This window comes from Phyllostomus discolor, chromosome 8, assembly GCF_004126475.2.
Source record: "Phyllostomus discolor isolate MPI-MPIP mPhyDis1 chromosome 8, mPhyDis1.pri.v3, whole genome shotgun sequence".
Lineage (NCBI taxonomy): Eukaryota > Metazoa > Chordata > Mammalia > Chiroptera > Phyllostomidae > Phyllostomus > Phyllostomus discolor.
In genome coordinates, this window is record NC_040910.2 from 88,726,190 (window position 1) to 88,745,561 (window position 19,372).

At 39.2% G+C, this 19,372-nt stretch overlaps 1 protein-coding gene across 4 annotated transcripts in view; it reads right to left on the reverse strand.

The window, feature by feature from the left end:
* The window catches only part of HELZ (helicase with zinc finger), a 138,833-nt gene that overhangs the window by 112,947 nt on the left and 6,514 nt on the right, over positions 1-19,372 (reverse strand). For all 4 annotated transcript variants that reach the window (XM_028521002.2, XM_036033464.1, XM_028521001.2 and 1 more), the window contains one exon: positions 2,239-2,466. In XM_028521002.2, the coding sequence (XP_028376803.1) occupies positions 2,239-2,448 (210 nt within the window). In that variant the 5' untranslated portion in view covers positions 2,449-2,466. The remainder of the gene's footprint in view (positions 1-2,238; positions 2,467-19,372) is intronic.

Consider the following 19,372-nt stretch of genomic DNA (forward strand, 5'->3'; position numbering starts at 1 on the left):
CCAGGGCTGCTTAAAAATAGAAATTTTATTTTTTAAAAAAAGCTTGGCTTTGTTTCGAAATTTAAGCATTAATGTTGCAAATTTAATATTCACAGAGCAAAGCAAACCTGTGTGCTCTTTGAGATTATACAATACAAATACACACCACAACACACTTCCGAGTCCATTTACTCACACTCCTACTTCTCACCTTCTCTAACTGCAGATCACCGAAACCTCCTGAGCCCCCACTCTCATTCTCAGCTACTGACTTCAATGAGGAAACCACAGACACAAGAAGAAAATATCCACAGACTAGCACCACCACATCTGTCCGCTTCCCAGTGCTCTCTGCCTTCCACCTCTCACCAGACAAACCATCCATGTTCCTTTCTGAAGTCCATCCTACCTACTGTGGAGATCTGCTCTCTGGTCCACTGAAGAGCCTCACTCCAACAAGCCTCCTCTATTTCTCCTACATCATTAATTTTTTTGCTTTCTATTGGTTCAGTCCTATAAACAAACATACTATTATTTCTTTCATCTAAAAAAAAAATCATTCTCTTGACTTCACTTCTCTCACCAGCTACCATTCCATCTATTCCATTTGTGTGTGTGTGTGCGCGCGAGCGCGCGCCTCTCCGGGGCAAAAATCCTCAAGAATTGTCTATAATTATGTATTTAAATTCCTTCCCTCTGATTCGGTCTTAAACACTCTTTCAACCAGACATTCATCCACCACTTCCTGGAACAGCAATGGACACTGCTGCACAGTCCCTCCTTTGGATGCACTTTCTTCACTTGGCCACCAGGACATCGTACTCTGTTCTCCTCTACCTCAGGGTTGCCCTTCAGGCTGCTCTGCCGGTTCCTCTTTTTCTACCCAACCTCTCAACACTGTGGGGCCACAAGACTAAGTCCTTGGTCCTCTCCTCTTCTCTATCAACACTCATCTCCTTGGTGATGTGATCCAGGATCAAGATTGTATATACCAATAGTCCAAGACGCTTAAATTTCTGTATCTTTAGCCCAGATTTCTCTCCCAAACTCCATACCTGCATTGCATATCTGATTGCCTGCCAACATCTCCAGCTGGACTTCTGCGTGACATCCCAAACTCAGTGTCCAAAATGAATCCTTCCCGCACAGAACCTGTAGGAAGGTTCTACAGCCTTCTCATCTCAGTGGAAGGAAAGACTATCCTGCCAATTGCTCAGACAGAGAGTCAACTGTGACTGCTCTGTGTGCCTCATTCCCTGCATCCAATACATTAGGAAATTTTACTGGTTATGCCTTCAAATTATAACCAGAATCAAACCACTTCTCACCATCTCCACTGCCACCATTTTGGTCTGAGCCACTATCATCTCTGGCCTGGATTATTCCAATACCCTCCAAACTGGTCTCCCTGCATCCACGGTTATCCTTTTATAGTCTATCCTCAACACAAAAGCCAAAGAATTCCTATTAAATCAGATCATGCCATGCCTCTGCTCAAAATTCCACAAGAAGTTCCCACCTCAAGGAGAATAAAAACTAGTCCTCAGAGTGACCTGGAGGGTCCCAGTGGATCTAGCCCTGCTGCCCTCTCCCCTCCCTGCACCCCCATGCACTATACTCCAGCACACTGGCCTCCAAGCTGTTACTCAAACATGGCAGGCGTGCTCCTGCCTCAGGGTCCTGTTCCCTCTGCCTGTAATACTCTTCCTCCAGATTTCAACATGGCTCACTCCCTTGCCTCCTTCTTAGCACTTTATCAATGAGGACCACCTGACCATCCAATTTAAACTGCAACCCTATCCCTAACCCTAGTAACCCCAATATCCCTTGCCCTGTTCTACCTTTTTTCATGCAGACTGTTACTTTCTAACAATCTAAAGTGTTTACTTATTTATAATGTCTAGTGTTTATTGTCTGTCCCCCTACCAGAAAAAGCACCATGAAGAACGGGTCTTTCTCTTTATTTTTCACCAACGTATACCAAGCACCTAGAGCAGTGTCTAATACATAGTATATACTCAATAAATACTTATTAAATGAATGAATGATCGAAAGTGCTATGTAATAGTATAATTTTCAGCGTTTAAAAATACAGTTGCTTGCCAGAAAAGACACTGGGCACTCTCACCAGGCACTTCATTCACCTCGTAAGCTCACAATTAGTGGATCTGGAGAAGGAGTGACCAGTAACAGTGCCCATTCAATGAATAAGGCCATTTTACATGTATAGACATTGATTTATCAACACTGTTTACTTACCAGTTGCAAAAATGAGGCAATTCTGTAAAGAAGACTCTCGATTTTTATACTTTCTATCTCCAGTGGACATGGCCCTGGAGAGTCAGCCATGGAGTACTGGCCAAGAGAAAGAAGGGCCTCTGTGCAGTGCTTGAGGGCCATTTCATAGTCCTGCCTCTTGAGTGAGTCACATGCTTGTTCACATGACTTCTCAGCTCTTCTGTCTTCCATGACTCAGGGACAAAAATCCTAAAGATGAGGAAAGAATAAGAGAAGATTTTAAAAACTTATTAATTATAAATTCTAGCGTCATTCCTAGCTCAGCTGGCTTAATTATCTATTTGAATAGTTACTCTCAACCAGCCTTTTGATCAAGGTCAAAGCTGAGCAGCTATTGATGGTACAAATCCATACTTCTCTTTTATATTTTATGAAGTGTGCAATAAATAAGATCCAAGCAAAATGTCAACCATAAGTCAGGATCATACCAACAATATGTCCAATTTATAAGTGAGATAAATCTGTAAATGAAACATGGCTTTGAATATTGTGAAGTGTAACAAACCGTAAGGCTTCTATTTTTTTAAACAGAAGGTACAGAAATGTTTCATAACCAAACCTCACAATGTCAGTCTTCTAATCCTGTGACTATGATTGTAGATCAAAATCTATATACCGTGTAGGGTTTTTCCCACCAGTATAAATATGGCTAAAATGCCAGTTTGAACTGCTATTAATTCAATTCACCAAACATTTCCTGAAGCCAGTCCCTGTACTAGAAGTACAGAATTCAAAGTTGGAGGATGTCGTCACTGCTTTTGGGAAACACAAATTCAAAACAGATGCACAGATCAATGGAACAGAATAGAAAGCCCAGAAATAAACCCACACCTTTATGGTCAATTAATATTTGACAATGAAGGCAACAACATACAGTCTAGACAGTCAGTAAAGACAGTCTACTCAATAAGTGGTATTAAGAAAATTGGACAGATATGTGCAAAAAAAGAATGAAACTAGACCTTCTTACCACACACAAGAATAAACTGAAAATGGACTAAAGACTTAAATTTTAGACTCGAAACAATGAAGTACTAGAAGAAAACATGGGCAGTAAAGTCTCTGACACTTCTTGCAGCAATATTTTTTTCTAATATATCCCAGGCAAGGGAAACAAAAAATAAAAATAAACAAATAAGACTACATCAAACTATAAAGTTTTTGATCGCAAAGGAAACCATCCAAAAAATTAAAAGACAACCCACTGTGGCCAGTCCTTGTGTCTGAGTGATTGTCAGCACAGGGATCAAGTTTCCAGAGCCCCGAAGACATGGGGTAACACCCCAAAAACATGGACTCGTTTTCCACTCCACTTTCACTGGCCAAGCAGCTGCCAAGAACAAAGGCCACATCTTCCGGTACCTGGCAAACAAATGCAGAATTGTTGCACGAAATGATTGCTTCTCTGAGGTACCTGCAAGTATATTTGGGGAAAAGCTTCTAGAACAAGTGGAGGAGCAGCTATCCTTCTATGAGACTGGAGAGATTCTATAGAAGAAACCGGAGGTCATAAAAGCAATGGTTCATGCAGAGGAAGCAGCTGCTGAAATTACAAGAAGCTGGAGAAACAGGAAGGTAAACACTTCTAGAAGGAAAAGAAATGGCTGGCTATAACTGCCCTTACATCTTCAAAAATCAGCAGTACACTGGAAGAGTGTGAGGAGTCAAGTGAAAAACCCAAAAAGAAGGAAAAGCAAAAGCTCCAAGAGGCTCCTCAGGAGAATGGAAGGGAAGACCCACCTGTCCCTTTATCCAAACCCAAGAAAAAGATCTTTTTCCAAAGAGGAGCTGGTTATTAGTGATCTTTTAAATTTACTACTTATTGATTTTAAATGAAGAGCAGAAGAGGGGGGAGATGAGGGAGAGAGGAAGAAAGAGAGAAACATTAATTTGTTGTTCCACTTATTTATGCATTCACTGGTTGATTTTTACATGTGCCCTGACCATGGTTGAAACTCACAACCTTGGTGTCTTGGGACAATACTCTAAGCAGCTGAGCCACCCAGCCAGGACGATTATTACTGATCTTGAGGAGACAACTGGCAGTGGAAATCTCAAGAGGAAGAAATCTTTGTTTAAAGAGGAACCAGTTACTCTTTGTCAAAGTTACAATGTCAAAAAACTGACACTGAAGAGACAGGAAACAGGAGTGTTCCCCCAAAAAAGAGGAAATTTTCTTATAAAGAGGAGCCACTCAACAGTGGACCTGATGAAGCTGCTGGTAGCAAGAGCAGCAGCTCCAAGAAAATGAAAAAGCTCCAAAAGCTATCCCAGGAATATCAGAATGGACAGTACCCTGTGGGTTGTTAACTACTCAGTGACTCATCCCTATGTCCCAATAAAAACTAATTCACAGCTCTGGCTGGTGTAGCTCAGTGGATTGAGCGCAGGCTGCGAACCAAAGTGTCACAGGTTCGATTCCCAGCCAGGGTACATGCCTGGGTTGCAGGCCATAACCCCCAGCAACCGCACATTGATGATTCTCTCCCTCTCTCTGTTTCCCTCCCTTCCCTCTCTAAAAATAAATAAATAAATAATTTATTTTTATTTAATAAATAAATAAATAATTTATTTTTTAAATAAAATCTTTAAAAAAAAACTAATTCACAAGGGAAAAAAAAGACAACCCACTGAATGGGAGAACATTCACCAATGATACATCAGATAAGGGGTTTTCAAAGTTTATAAAGGACTTATAAAATTCAACACCAAAATAACAATCCAATTTAAAAAATGGGTAAAGGATCTGAACAGACATTTCTCCAAAGAGAACATACAAAGAGCTAATAGAAATATGAAAAGATGTTCAATGTCACTAATCATCAGAGAAATGCAAATCAGAAGCACAATGAGATATCACCTTGCATCTGTCAGAATGGCTGTCATCAATAAACAAGTGCTGGCAAGGATGTGGTGAAAAGGGAACCCTCATGCACTGCTGGTGGGAAGGGAGAATGCTGCAACCACTGTTGTAAACAGTATAGAATTACCTCAAAAAATTAAAAATGAAACTACTTTTTGACCCAGTGATTCCACTTCTGGGAATACATCCGAAGAAACCTGAAACACTGATTTGAAAGAACATACGCACCCCTATGCTCCTTGCAGCATTATTTACAACAGCCAAGATTTGGAAACAGCCCAAGTACCCAACCGTAGATGAGAAGATAAAAAACTGTGGTACAATTACACAATGGGATAATACTCAGCCATACAAAAAGAAATCTTACTTTTTTCTACAACCTGGATGGACCTGAGAGTATTATGCTAAGTGAAATAAGCCAGTCAGAGAAAGACAAATACCATACGATTTCACTGATATGTGGAATCTAATGAATAAAATAAACTAACAAACAAAATAGAAACAGACTCATAACACAGAGAATAGATTAACAGCTGTCAGAAGGGAGAATGGTTGGAGGGCTGGGTGAAAAGGTGAAGGGATTAAGGAAAAAAACCTCATAGACACACAGTATGGTGCTTGCCAGAGGGACAGAGGGGAGACAGAGGTAAAAGGGGTAAAAGGGGATAAGTGGTGATAAAAGGAGACTTGATTTGAGGTAGGGAACACACAATACAATATACAGGTTATAGATATGTTATAGAACTGTACACCTGATACCTATATAATTTCAATGTCTCTGCAATTACTTCAATTTTTTAAAAAAAGTAAAGAAACTCAGATTGTAGCAAGGCAAAGCACAAATGAACAATTACAAGAAAGACTTATTCCATCTGCCAAAAGCCATGAGGAATGAACTGACCTCAAAAGGTGAACAGAAGTTAACCATGCAGAAATGAGAGGGAGAGCATATGCAAGCTTTTCAGAGAGAAGATTCAAGGCAAATGACGAAGAGGAGAAAGTAAGTACATGACTTAAACTCCAGCTGTGTCACAGGAGAAGCATGAGGAGCTCGGAATAAACTCAAAGGGCACAAGAAGTGAGGGCTGTATTCCATAGCCAATAGAAATGATGGAAAGGTTTTAAATAAAAAAGGAACTTGTCATGTATAAATCCTACAAAGAAGTGATGAAAAGCAGGCATTACCATTAATAAGAGAAAAATAATCTTAGTAAGAGATACTGAGAATTCTTCTGCAGCCTCTCCCCAGCTATAGCCATCACTTTCACAGCAGGGAGCAGAAACTCTGGGCAGAGGAGACTTGAAATCCTTTGACCTGAAAATCCTGATGCCGCTTCAGAGGACCCCTCTAGCTGACCTCATGTCACCAGCTCTGCCAAGCACGGAGATAAAGATGCAGTCAGAAACAAAGAACACACTAATTGAAATAAAGGATAATTTACAGGGGAAGAACAGTAGAGTAGAAGAAGCTGAGAATCAAATCAATGATTTGGAACATAAACAAGAAAAAAACAACCAATCAGAACAAGAAGAAAAAAGAGTCCAAAAATACGAAGATAGTATAAGCAGCCTCTGGGACAACTTCAAGATATCCAACATATGCATCATAATAAGTGTGCCAGAAGGAGAAGAGAAAGCACAAGAAATTGGAAATCTATCTGAAAAAATAATGCAAGAAAACTTCCCTAATTTGGTGAAGGAAATAGACATGCAAGTCCAGGAAGCACAGAGCATCCCAAACAAGATGAATGCAGAGGCCCACTCGAAGACAAATCATAATTAAAATGTCAAAGGTTAAAGAAGAGAGAATCTTTTTTAAAGATATTTTTATTCATTTTTTTTAGAGAGAGGAGAAAGAGAGGGAAGAAACATCAATGTGTGGTTGCCCCTCACACGGACTCCACTGGGGACCTGGCCCACAACCCAGGAGTGTGCCCTGACTGGGAATCGAACCAGCGACCCTTTAGTTCACAGCCTGTGCTCAATTCACTGAGCTACACCAGCCAAGGCTGAATAATAATGATTTCTTAAAATATTTTATTCATTTATTTTTAGACAGGAGAAAGGAGGGAAAAAGAGAGGGAGAGAAACACCAATGTGTGGTTGCCTCTTGCGCACCCCACACCAGGGACCTGACCCACAACCCAGGCATGTGCCCCGACTGGGAATCAAACCAGTGACCCTTTGGTTCACATTCAGCACTCAATCCACTGAGCCACACCAGCCAGGGCTAAATAATAATGATTTTTTTAAAGGTGTGGTTAGTACATCCAATGCATTCAAATTTGCTATCGTTTGAATTTTAAAATTAAAAGTTTTCCTTTCGTGATGCTCAGATTCGTTCACACTGCTCTTCTCAGAGACGCCCATTGTTTTGTGTCATTTGTTTGCAACAGCACAAAGCTTTCATGGAATGACATGCAACGATTCCAAGATCCATTTCCCAGGCAATACTTGGCATAATGAAATTTTATATTTTCCCAACTTTTTTTTTACATTCACCCATTTGCAAACAAGTTCATCTTCCTCTTTTTAATTCACTCACTCCTTCCACTTTTTAAAAAGTCAGTAATTTGCATTTAACCTGCCTCATTATTCTCCCTGTGGAAACTCCATTACTATCCTGAAAATAAGACTTTAATAGAAAGTAGTAAATGTATTGTGGCAAAAAGAAAGAAAATCCAGATTGATACATTCTGAAAATTACCCACACGAGCCAGCACAGTGGAGGAAGAAAGCATTGCACAATATGTCCCCTTCCCCCACAGGCAACATGACCTTAGTGAGACCATGCTGCTAGTCAAAGTGTATCATACCTCCCCAGGGAGGAAAAAGTTAAGAACCATTACTCTAGAGATGGCATGGTGGCTCCAAAATACCCATAAAATGACTTCTAAGAGCATTACTAGATATCCAGGCTACCCACAGTCTGGCTACAACCTAACTTTCCCAACACTCCCTCAGTGAGCCCTAAGCACAGTCCAGATGCTGCGTCTCTGACAATGTCCTTCCCTTGCCTGAACGTGCTTTCCCTCCTCTCTCTGGACCTAAATCCTACCCAGCTTTAAATGAATACCTCAAAGTCTGCTTCTCTAACATGCTCTCCTCCCCCAACCAGCATTACTTCCTACAGACTGATCTGGCCTCTTACTCACTCATTATCCTGGATTAAATATTTCACGTCAGATGCCTTAACTGCCCAACACAACTATCTTACAAATACAAGTCATACTTTACATCATTGATATCCCCATGACAAGCATTCAATTCACTAAAACTATTCAATAAATACTTCAATTGAATTCCCAAAGAGATGACCCAAAATAACCCAAATTCCAACCATTCCAAGAACTGTCGTGTACCAAATTCAGTTCTCATAAGAATGCCAAGTCATAAAAAAGTTGTACTATCTTTAAATTTATCTACTTTTATCCAAAACTGGAATTTGTGATGGTTGCATGGAATACACAGGCAAAATATTCTGCAAAGTAATAAAGTTTTATTTATTATACTATGCTAACAGGCAGCCAGACTTGCATTTTTCTCCAAAACTCATAAAATCACTGAGTATGCAAGAAGCATTAGAAAAGAGGTTAAGCCTATTGAGAAGAAAACTAGAAAGATCATCAATCTTACTCTATTTTGAATAATCTCTTTCATAAAGAGGTAAACTTTCCCAAATTCCAGAATGAATAAAATTCAATATAACAAAGAAAATGCTTTAAATACATAATTTAAAGCACTTAAATTATGCCCTGGCTGGGTAGCTCAGTTGGTTTAAGCATCACCCTGATACAACAAGGTTGTAAGTTCTATCCCTGGTCAGGGCACATATAAGAATTAACCAATGAATGCATAAACAAGTGGAACAGCAAACCTCTTCCCAAATCATTTCAAATGCTTACGAATCAAATAAAATATAAAAAAACAAAAACCTTGTTTACAAAGCAAGAAAATTGTATTAAAAAGACTGACTTCTTAAAAGGTTGCTGCTTGTCAAGAAAATTTTATTATAAACATTTTCTATTCTTTGCATTTCATTTTTCCTTCCATGTTATCTGTTTAGACTTATAAACACATCATCATATAGAACAGGTGACCTTTTAAAGTAAAACATAAATCAATATAAAAGAGCCAACTGTGTAATTAAAACGAAAAGGTACCACCACCACCATCATCATCCCTCTTAAAGGCTGTCTTCAATTTACCAATAGTCTATGTTCTAAAACTGTATTTTCAAACCAGATGTTTGAAACTCAGACCAGTTTCCTACAAGAAGCAGTGTTAAGAATAGAGGCTATTGGAAAGATGTGACAAAAGCAGGTTACAAAATAACGTTATAAGTATAATCCTATTTTGCAAATTAACAGATTACAAAATATACATAGTTGATAATCCTATTTGCATAAAATGTGTATCTGTGCACACAGAATATTTTACACAAAAATCCGAGACATATGAAACAAAATATTAAAAGTTAATTATCTCCTTTCCCAAAACACATAGTCTAGTCATGAGAAAAACATCAGAAAAACCCAAACCAAGGGACCTTCTATGAAATACCTGATGAGGACGCCCTTTTTTTTTTTTTCAATTACAGTTTACATTCAATATTATTCTATGTTGGCTTCAGGTATATATAGCATAGTGGTTAGATAATCAAATACTTTACAAATTCCCCGGTATTTCCAGTACCCACCTGGTACCATACATAGTTATTACAATATTACTGACTAAATTTCTGGTGCTGTACATCTACATCCCCATGAGTATTTTGTAACTATCAATCTGGTCTTCTCAACCCATTCACCTTTCTCACCTAGTCCCCCAACCACCCTCCCCTCTGGCAACCATCAGTTTGTTCTCTGCATATATGAGACTGTTTCTGTTTTGTTTGTTCATTCATATTGTTCTTCAGATTCCACATATGAGTAAAATCTTATGGTATTTGTCTTCCTCTGACTGACTTAGTCACTTAGCATAATGCCCTCTAGGTCGATCCATGCTGCTGCAAATGGTAAGATTTCTTCTTTTTATGACCAAGTAATATGCAATTGTACATACGTAAACAGCTTTTTTTTTTAATCCTCACCCCAGTACACTTTTTCATTGCTTCCAGAGAGAGAAGGGAAAGAGGGAAATATCAATGCAAGAGAGAAGCATTGATTAGCTGTGTCCATATGTACCTGGACTAGGAATCGAACTGCAACCTAGGTATGTGCTCTGACCAGGAATCAAACCCACAACCTTTGGTTTCAGGATGATGCTCCAATGAACTGAGCCACACCAACCAGGGCTGTATCACAGCCTTTTATCCACTTGTCTATTGATGAGCACTTACTTGGGTTACTTCCATAGCATGGCTATTGTAAATAATGCTGCAATGAACATAGGGGAGCATATATTCTTCCAGATTAAGAGTTTTGGGTTTCTTCAGATACATTCCACCCAGAAGTAGAATTGCTGGATCATAAGGCAGTTCCATTTTCAATTTTCTGAGAAACCTCCATACTGTTTTCCATAGGCTGCACCAATCTGCATTCCCACCAACAGTACATGAGGGTTCCCTTTTCTCCACATCCTCCTTGTTTGTTCATTTATTGATGATAGCCATTCTGACAGGTGTGAGGTAATAGCTCATTGGGGTTATAATTTGCATTTCTCTGATGATTAGTGACCAAAACTCTTCAAAATTGTCAGAAAAACAAGGAAAGTCCAAAAAACTGTCACAGTCCAGAATACTTAACTACACTCAATGTGGTTCCAGAATAGATCACTAACAGAAAGTGGGCTTTAGTGCAAATACTGGGAAAATCCAAATGAAATCTGAAAATTACTTGATATAAATGTTCCAATGACATTTTCTTAGTTTTAGCAAATGTACCATAAAAATGTAATATGTTAACAATGCAGGGAACTTAGTGAAGAGTATGTAAGAACTCTGACATACATTTACAACTTTTCTATAAATCTAAAATCATTCCAAAATTTAAAAAGTAAAAGTGAATATCTATGAGTGATGGATTATAGATTCTCTAACCTGCATTTTATAATTTTCAACAACATACTTTACTGTCATGAAAAACAGAAAGGGTCCTTGGCCGGGTGGCACAGTTGGCTGGAGTGTCATCCCATATACCAAAAATGCTACAGGTTCAATCCCCGGTAGGGCACATACCTAGGCTGTGGGTTTGATTCCGAATCGGGAAGCAACCAATTAATGTTTCTCTCTCACATACATGTTCCTCTCTCTCTCTCCAAAATCAATAAGCATATCCTTGGGCAAGGATTAAAAAAAGGGGGGGGGGTAATTATTCTAGATCTTAAAAAACTAAAGAGACATAATAAACTAGAGAAATAAAGTACATTTGGGATAAATGGAGATTTATATTACAGACTTGATATTTACCAGTAGTATTATTGAATTAGTTTCTAAGGATGTGATGTGGACAATGCTATACGGTTTATGAAGAAAATATCCCTCATCTAGTCCCTGGCCTGGACGTAGCTCAGTGGATTGAGCGCGGGATGGAACCAAAATGGTCCCTAGGGTCAATGCCCCAGCCAGAGTTACATTCCTGGGTTGCAGGCACAGAAAACCCCAGAAACAGCACATGGATGTCGCTGTCTTTAGGGAGGGAGGGAGGGAGTGGGAGGGAGGGAGGGAGCTTTCTTTTCTTTCTTCTTTTTTTCTTTTCTTTCTTCTCTTCTTTCTTTCTTTCCTTCCTCTCTTTCTCTCTTCTCTCTTTCCTCTCTCTCTCCTCTCTCTCTCTCTCTCCCTCCTCTTCTCTCTCTCTCCTTTCTCTCCTCTTCTCTTTCTCTCTCTCTCTCTCTCTCTCTCTCTCTCTCTCTTTCTCTCTCTCTCTCTCTCTCTTTCTTTCTTTCTTTCTCTCTCTCCCTCCCTCCCTCCCTCCTTCTCTCTCTCTCTCTCTCTCTCCCCCTCTCTTCCCTCCCTAAAAATAAATAAAATCTTTAAAAAAAAGAAAATATCCTCATTCTTAGGAGATACCTATGGAAATATGTATGAAGTGCCATTCAAAAGTCTGCCACTTCTCACTTTCAGGTGGCTCATGAAAAAACTCTACCTATTTTAGACAGAGAAAGAGAAAGGCAAATTACAGCAAAATGCTAAATAACAACTGGATGTTGATTATACTATTCTTCCAACTTACTATAGTCCTAAAAATTTTCATAATATAAACTGTCTTCATTAACTTAAAGTGATTCAAAACCAAAATTAACCCAGAAGTTATAATTTTCTCTCAAATATAAAATACATCCTAATTTTATGTACTGCTTAATTTCTTTTCCAAGTTTTAAAAAAAGATTGAAAGGGATGATTTATTTCACATAAGAAATTATAGCTAACATTCAGTAGTAATACTTAGGTTCCTTCAAATTGATATTGAATATAGTCCTTTTTAACCAGCTAGGCTGTTTAGACTGATCTTGGGCTCATTCACTTCTAACATGTCTAATTTCTTTAAAATAAGTATATTTATTTGAATACAACTGTCCTTATTCCTTAAAGAAGCTGAAAGAAGACCACATAACCCAGAAGGCACAGTTGGAGACTGTAAAGAAGTAGAAGAAATAGGGTTTCTGACAAAATAGGAAAGCGGATCTCTTCCAAAGCGTGTTCCATGTACTCTAACACAAGCCCATCTTGAGCCTGAGATCCGGTACAGCACATCTGCCCCCATGCCTGTGTCCAGGTGAGGAAGGAGTAGAAATGCCATGGCATAGCAGAATACTCTTGCTGTCTACTGCTAGTTGACTTAGAAACCTTACTATTATTTCCAGTCCTGAAATTCTATTATTCTACATAAGACACCTTTAAAACAAGGTATAGTTATCACTTCACACCTACTAGGATGGCTACTATAGGGAAAAAAAAAACAGAAAACAACAAGTGTTGGCAAGGATGTGGAGGAAAGGAAACCTTATGCACTGCTGGAGGGACATAATAAGGTGCTACTGCTATAGAAACCATATGGTGGTTCCTCCTATAGAATTACCATATGATCCACAATTCTACTTCTGAGTATTCCCAAAAGGATGGAAGCAAGCATTCACACAGGCATCTGTACACTCACGTTCATAGCAGCATTATTCACAAGAGCCAAAAGGTAAAAGCAATCCAACTGTCTATCAACAGATGAATGGATTTTTTAAATGTGATATTCACATACAATGGCATATTATTCAGCCTTGAAAAGGAAATGCTGACACATGCTACAACAGAGATGGACCTTGAAGGCTTCATGCTAAGTGAAATAAGCCAGATACAAAAGGATAAATACAGCATTACTGAATTTTATATGAAGTCCCTAGAGCAGTCAAATTCAGAGACAAAAATATAATGGTGGATGCCAGGGGCTTGAGGGAGAGTGGAATGGAGGGTTACTGTTTAAAGAGTTTCAGTTTGGGAGGATGAAAAAGTTCTGAAAATGGATGGTGGTGATAGTTCACCACAGCTTAAATGTACTTAATGCCACTAAATTATATGCTAAATTGGTTTGATAGTAGAAATTTTATGTTATATAGATTTTCTAAAAAAAATTTTAAAAGCATACAAACCATAATGCCCTCCTTAAAGCAATCAGGCCCACGTTCTCATCCAGATGCAAACTTAAGAAATGCTCGCTGCCCATTTCCCAGAACGCCGCCCATGAAAGAGTGACTGAGCTGACAGGGCAGAACCAGAGGCAGGAAATTGGTCCCAGTATTAGATCCACTAAATCAACTTAGAAAAAGCCAAAGCACAGTGGCTGCAAAGGTAGGCAGGAAGAGAAGCGAAAAGCAAAATGCTGAGACTGGAAAGGCACAGCATAGCTATGAGAAAAAGGAAGAACAAAGAGCAGAAGAGATCAGAAAAGGGAATTACCCCAAGATAAGAAAAGAGAGGGGACTAGAGGAAAGGGGAAAAGAGAATTATAAACAGGGGGATTCATTCAAGAAGAGATCCTGCTCAAGGGCCAGCAGAAAAATAACTGCCTTCTACTGAGGTGGCCATTTGCATCTAAAGAAACCAAGAGAGCCCTGGCTGGAAAACTCAGTTAGTTAGAGCATCATCCAGGTGTACCAGGTTGTAGATTCAGTGCCCAGTCGGACACATGAAACAGGTCAACCCATGAATGCATAAATAAGTAAAACAAAGGTTGATATTTCTCTTTCTCTCTCTCCCCTTCCTCTCTAATAAAAAAAAATTAAAAAGAAAGAAACCAAGAAGCTGATGAAGCCTATAAAAAGAGAAAAACATTGTTCTATGAAAGAATACTAATACACCTCTATCTGCAGAGGGCTACTGCCATTTTTTTTCCATTTGTTTTTATTTTGCCTTTTACAAGAAGAGAACACTTACCAGTTTAGGAACAATTTCAATATGGACCTAACTTTTTTATGTGCATCAAACACTGGCACGCCATAATGAGTTAAAGATGTTCTATGACACAGGGGTTAAGAGTACAGGCTTGAAGCCCGATCTGCCTGAATTTGAGTCCTGGCATTGTGACCTGAGACAATCTGCATAAAAGTTTGTCTCATTTCCAAACCTGCGAAGTGGAAAAAATAAATGTATCTACCTCACAGGATAGTTGCAAGAAATTAAATAGGTTAAAATATGAAATCACTTAGAACAGTGCCTGGCCTATACTAATCACTATAAGAGTACTAGTTATTATAGCTATTAATTACTATAAAACTATTATCCTCTGGATCTAGAACATAAGCTCCATGAGAGCTGGGATTTTGTCTGTTCTGTTCACTACTGAAGCTGCAAGGGCAGACATAACACAGATTTGTTGACTATTAAAACTGTATTGACTAGTATGAACTTCATTCCTGCACCACAAAAGCCCAAAGGGATGAACAGCAGCACTGACAACTAAAATCTCCATGCTACTTCAGTCTCAAAGTTTAGAGTTCACAGACGGCTTTTACATACTCTATCTAGAGTGATTCACTGAAGCTGGTATGTACATCTCACAGACAAGCTAAGACTCAGAAAGACTTAAATGATTTGCCCAAAACAAGTCTGAGGCAGCACAGGAATTTTGGAAGTATATTCTACTTCTGTTTACTCTGGACCCTGCCCCAGAAAGCCTGAAACATATCCTACTGAACTGTTCCACTCTCCTCACCTGCAAATACACAAAATTTAAAGTCACCAAAACACCTTCTCCACATTGCTCAATATAATTGATGGGAAGGGAGAAAAGAGATGAAATAACATTAATAACTGCTAAAGCTGGCCCTGACCAGGTGGCTCAGTTGGTTGGAGTGACACCCCATTCACCCAAAGACTGTGGGTTCCATTCCTGGCCAGGGCACACACGGGTTCAATCCACAGCTAGGGAACGTGCGGGAGGTCGACTGATTGATGTTTCTCTTCACATCACTGTTTCCCTCTCTCCCAGACACTCTCCCCCTTTCTCTCTCTCTAAAATCAATAAAACCATGTCCTTGGGTGAGAACTAATAATAATAATAATAATAATAATAATAAATAAAAATAAAAAACGAAGTTGGACAATGGGTCAGTGGGATTGATTACAGTCTTCTTTCCACTTCTGTATGTCTGAAAGTTTCCATAATAAAAAAATTTAATTAAAAGTAAAGACCTTACTTCCCAACATAAAGTCTCCAACTTTCTACTGAGCACACCTAGGTGTGGGAAAACCACAGCTGAGAACCTGCAGCACTTCTAGGCCTGAGGCAGGGATCTAGGCCTGAGGCAGGGAAAGAGCGCAGGGCTGGGAGTCAGGAAGCTTGTCTGCACTCTGCTCTAACTGGCTGAGAGACCTCACCCATCCAGCTACTCCTCTGGGCCCCAACTTCCTCATCAGTTTCCTAAAGGATTAAAATTCTGATTTCAACTTTCTATGAGCTCCTTAATCTCAACACAAAACCCAATTCATCTTTCTCTATTATGAACCTCTGAGACCTGTTCTTCCTCCTGACTTCCCTATTCATGATGCCCCATCTGTCAGCCACCCAACCATGAAAACTTCAACATCATCCCTGCCTTGAAACATAGAGCTGACTGTTCTCTTACCCTTCTAATCAGTCAACAAATCTTTCTGTTCAGCCTCCAAAATATCTTTTTTTTTTAAGAGAGAGGGGAAGGGAGAAAGAAAGACATGAAGAGGAATATCAATTGGTTGCTTTCTATATGTGCCCCAACTGACTGAGGGCCAAATCAGCAACTCAGGTAGACAGGTGCCCTGACTGGTAATCGAACCCACAAACTTGCGGTTTGTGAGACAATGCCCAACCAACAGAACCAGGACCAAAGTATCTCTTGAATCCATTATATGCTTTCCAGTCCCAAGGTAACCAATTCAACTCAGGCCCTCAACATCCCTCACTTAGACTATTAGCATGAACCAAACTAAACCTGTCTCAAGTTTCTTTGCACTACCAATCCATCACTCTGATCTTTAGTCTGACATTTAAGATCCCCCAAAACCCAGTCCTGACCACTTGGCAGCCCCACCTTCCACTATGTTCCCTTATGTATCCCAGGGTCCAGGTAATCTGGATATACGGTTTCCTGTGACCTGCCTCATTTCCAAAACCACCCATGCCAGTCTTTGGTCACACCATCCTACCTTCCAAATGCCCTCTTCTTTCCAATGTTCTAATGAGCAGTGGCACAATTTAAATGCCACCTCTTCAGTTGAAGTGTTCCTCCACATCCCCAAGGGAGCAGTATCATGCCCTCCACTTACTACCTAAACAGTTTGAACCCCTTTTATAGCACCTATCAAATTCCTATTAGTTCTTTCACTTTTTTTGGTACTCCTATTCTCCCTCCCAGATGATTCCTTCCTTGTCTGTAGGACTGATGTTTTATTCATCTTTGTATCCCTCAGAACAGAGCTGTTAAGGAGAGTGCCATGGCATAGTGGTATATACCATGAATGAGTTAAAGATGCTCTCTACCCCAGGAGCATCCAAACTCTTGGCATCTCTGGGCCACACTGGAAGAAGAAGAGCTGTCTTGGGCTACACATTAAATACACAAATACTAATGAAAACTGATGAGCAAAAAAAAGGTTTGAAGTAAATTTACAATTTTGTGTTGGACTGCATCCATAGCCATCCTGGACCGCATAAGGCCCGCAGGACACAGGTTGGACACCCCTGTGTCTAGAGAGTGATCCCGCAGCCCTCCAAGCAGCCACAAAGGGACTTTAGTAGCCGGAATCCCCAACTGCTCAAACCTCAAGCATTCTCAACCAGGCAGACGCCATTATGATAACTTCAGAAGCATTCAGAAGACATAACAGCACATGGTACACAGTAGATGCCCAAGAAATATTTGCAAAATTGTACCTATTCCCCTTTTGAACACTAGCCCCAACATCACTTAACATATAAACCAGACCCTCTTTGAACATTTTCACTGAATATGTTCTAGTTATCTTTTTAATAATCACCTCTTTATTAGCTGGTTATACTTGCCTTCCTATCCAAAGCCCACATCAATAGTTTATTGCATAAAATAGCCAAGAATATGAACAATTCAACATGAAGAGATTCAAAGAGTGAAGTTCAACATTATAGAAAACAGAAACACAAATGCCACTTTACACTATTAAATGAGCTTAAATTTTTTTAAGGAAAAAATGTATTTCTGTACAATTATGGTGAAACAGAAATATCCATGTATCTGATAGTAGTACAAGCTGATAAAATATTCTTGAAAACAGTATGGCAAGCCATAAAAACATTCATATCATGTTAATAGTAATGTACTCAAAAAGTTTATCCTAGAGATATAATTAGTCAAAAAAATACAATAATATCTGTTTTAATATAAGTTAAAATATCAACTGAAAACCAGCCAATAACATAAATACCAAATGTAAAAAGATTTCAGCAGCTCTGGCTGGTGTGGCTCAGTGGATTGCATGCCAGCCTGCGAACCAGGGAGTCACCAGTTCAGTTTCCGGTCGCAAGCCTGGCTTGCAGGCTGGGTCCCCGGTGGGGGGCACGCAAGGAGCAACTGCACATTAATGTTTCTCTCCCTCTCTTTCTCCCTCCCTTCCCCTCTCTCTATGAAATAAATTTTTAAAATTTAATATTTAAGTAAATTATGAGCACATGACTTGATGAAAATTTGCAGGCTTTCAAAATGTTTTATAAATTAAATAGTGAGTGACACCTTTAACATGGAACTGTTTTATGATCTAGTACATACAAAACATTCAAATTATATGCATCATAACTTAAAATGAGCAAAACATATTTTAATGGAATGCCAAAAAGAAAATAAACTATTTTAGTGGACTAACCCCAATTTTAACAATTTATTAAATATCCTAACTTAAGAAAGCCGCACTATACTGAGGGCATAGAGGGGTTCCAGGACACAAACTTGATATAGTCTCAAGAAGAGGTTCACCCCTCCCCATAATGTCCAGTCTGGCCTTAACTGAAAGCCCTCCTGCACTCCTTATCACAATGACCTATGACACCCCTAGATCCTAGCTTTCCAAAACAACAAACCACCCCAGCTGGTCTTCTGATCGTCCCCATGACCCTGTGGGGGATGAATCGTGTAACACAAGCATATACTCATGAAACAAAGAATCCCTGCAACCAAGTATTATTTTAGTAATCAGCAAGCCCACATTCAATTATAAATCCTAAAAGTATAGAGTACTGTCACATTAAAGTCTCTGGGATTCTCAAGGAACTTGCAGACTCAGTGGTGGGCTGAGTCACAGTGAAAAAGCAGTATGGACTCATGGACAGATCAAAGGTCTAGTGGCCAGGAGACTCCCCTACAGTTAAAAAGGGAAAAACTGTTATTTTAACCACAAGAAATAGAAAACTAAAAACTCCAGCTTAAAACAAATGAGTAAAAAGTAGCTGGCAATGTCTTGCAAATCTTACATGCTAGAGGCCAAAAGGCAGGATGGCATGTCATTTTATTAACATGAAGCCTTCTAGAGCTGGTGATGTCTAACAAAAGACTGGCAGTGAGAATATATTAAAAACATGCCTTTAGCACTGATGTTCCACAAGGACAATACTAAAACAATCTTCTAGTTGTTTTTCTCTAGTATTATCATTTTCTAAGTTTAATAATGGAAGACCAAAGTAGTATAATGAATGGACCAAGAAGTTAAATTACTGTGAAACAATAAATATTTCTTTACTTAGCAGAGTATTTCAGCAAAAGATAAATAATTTGAAAGACTAATATAACTATTGTGTGGAG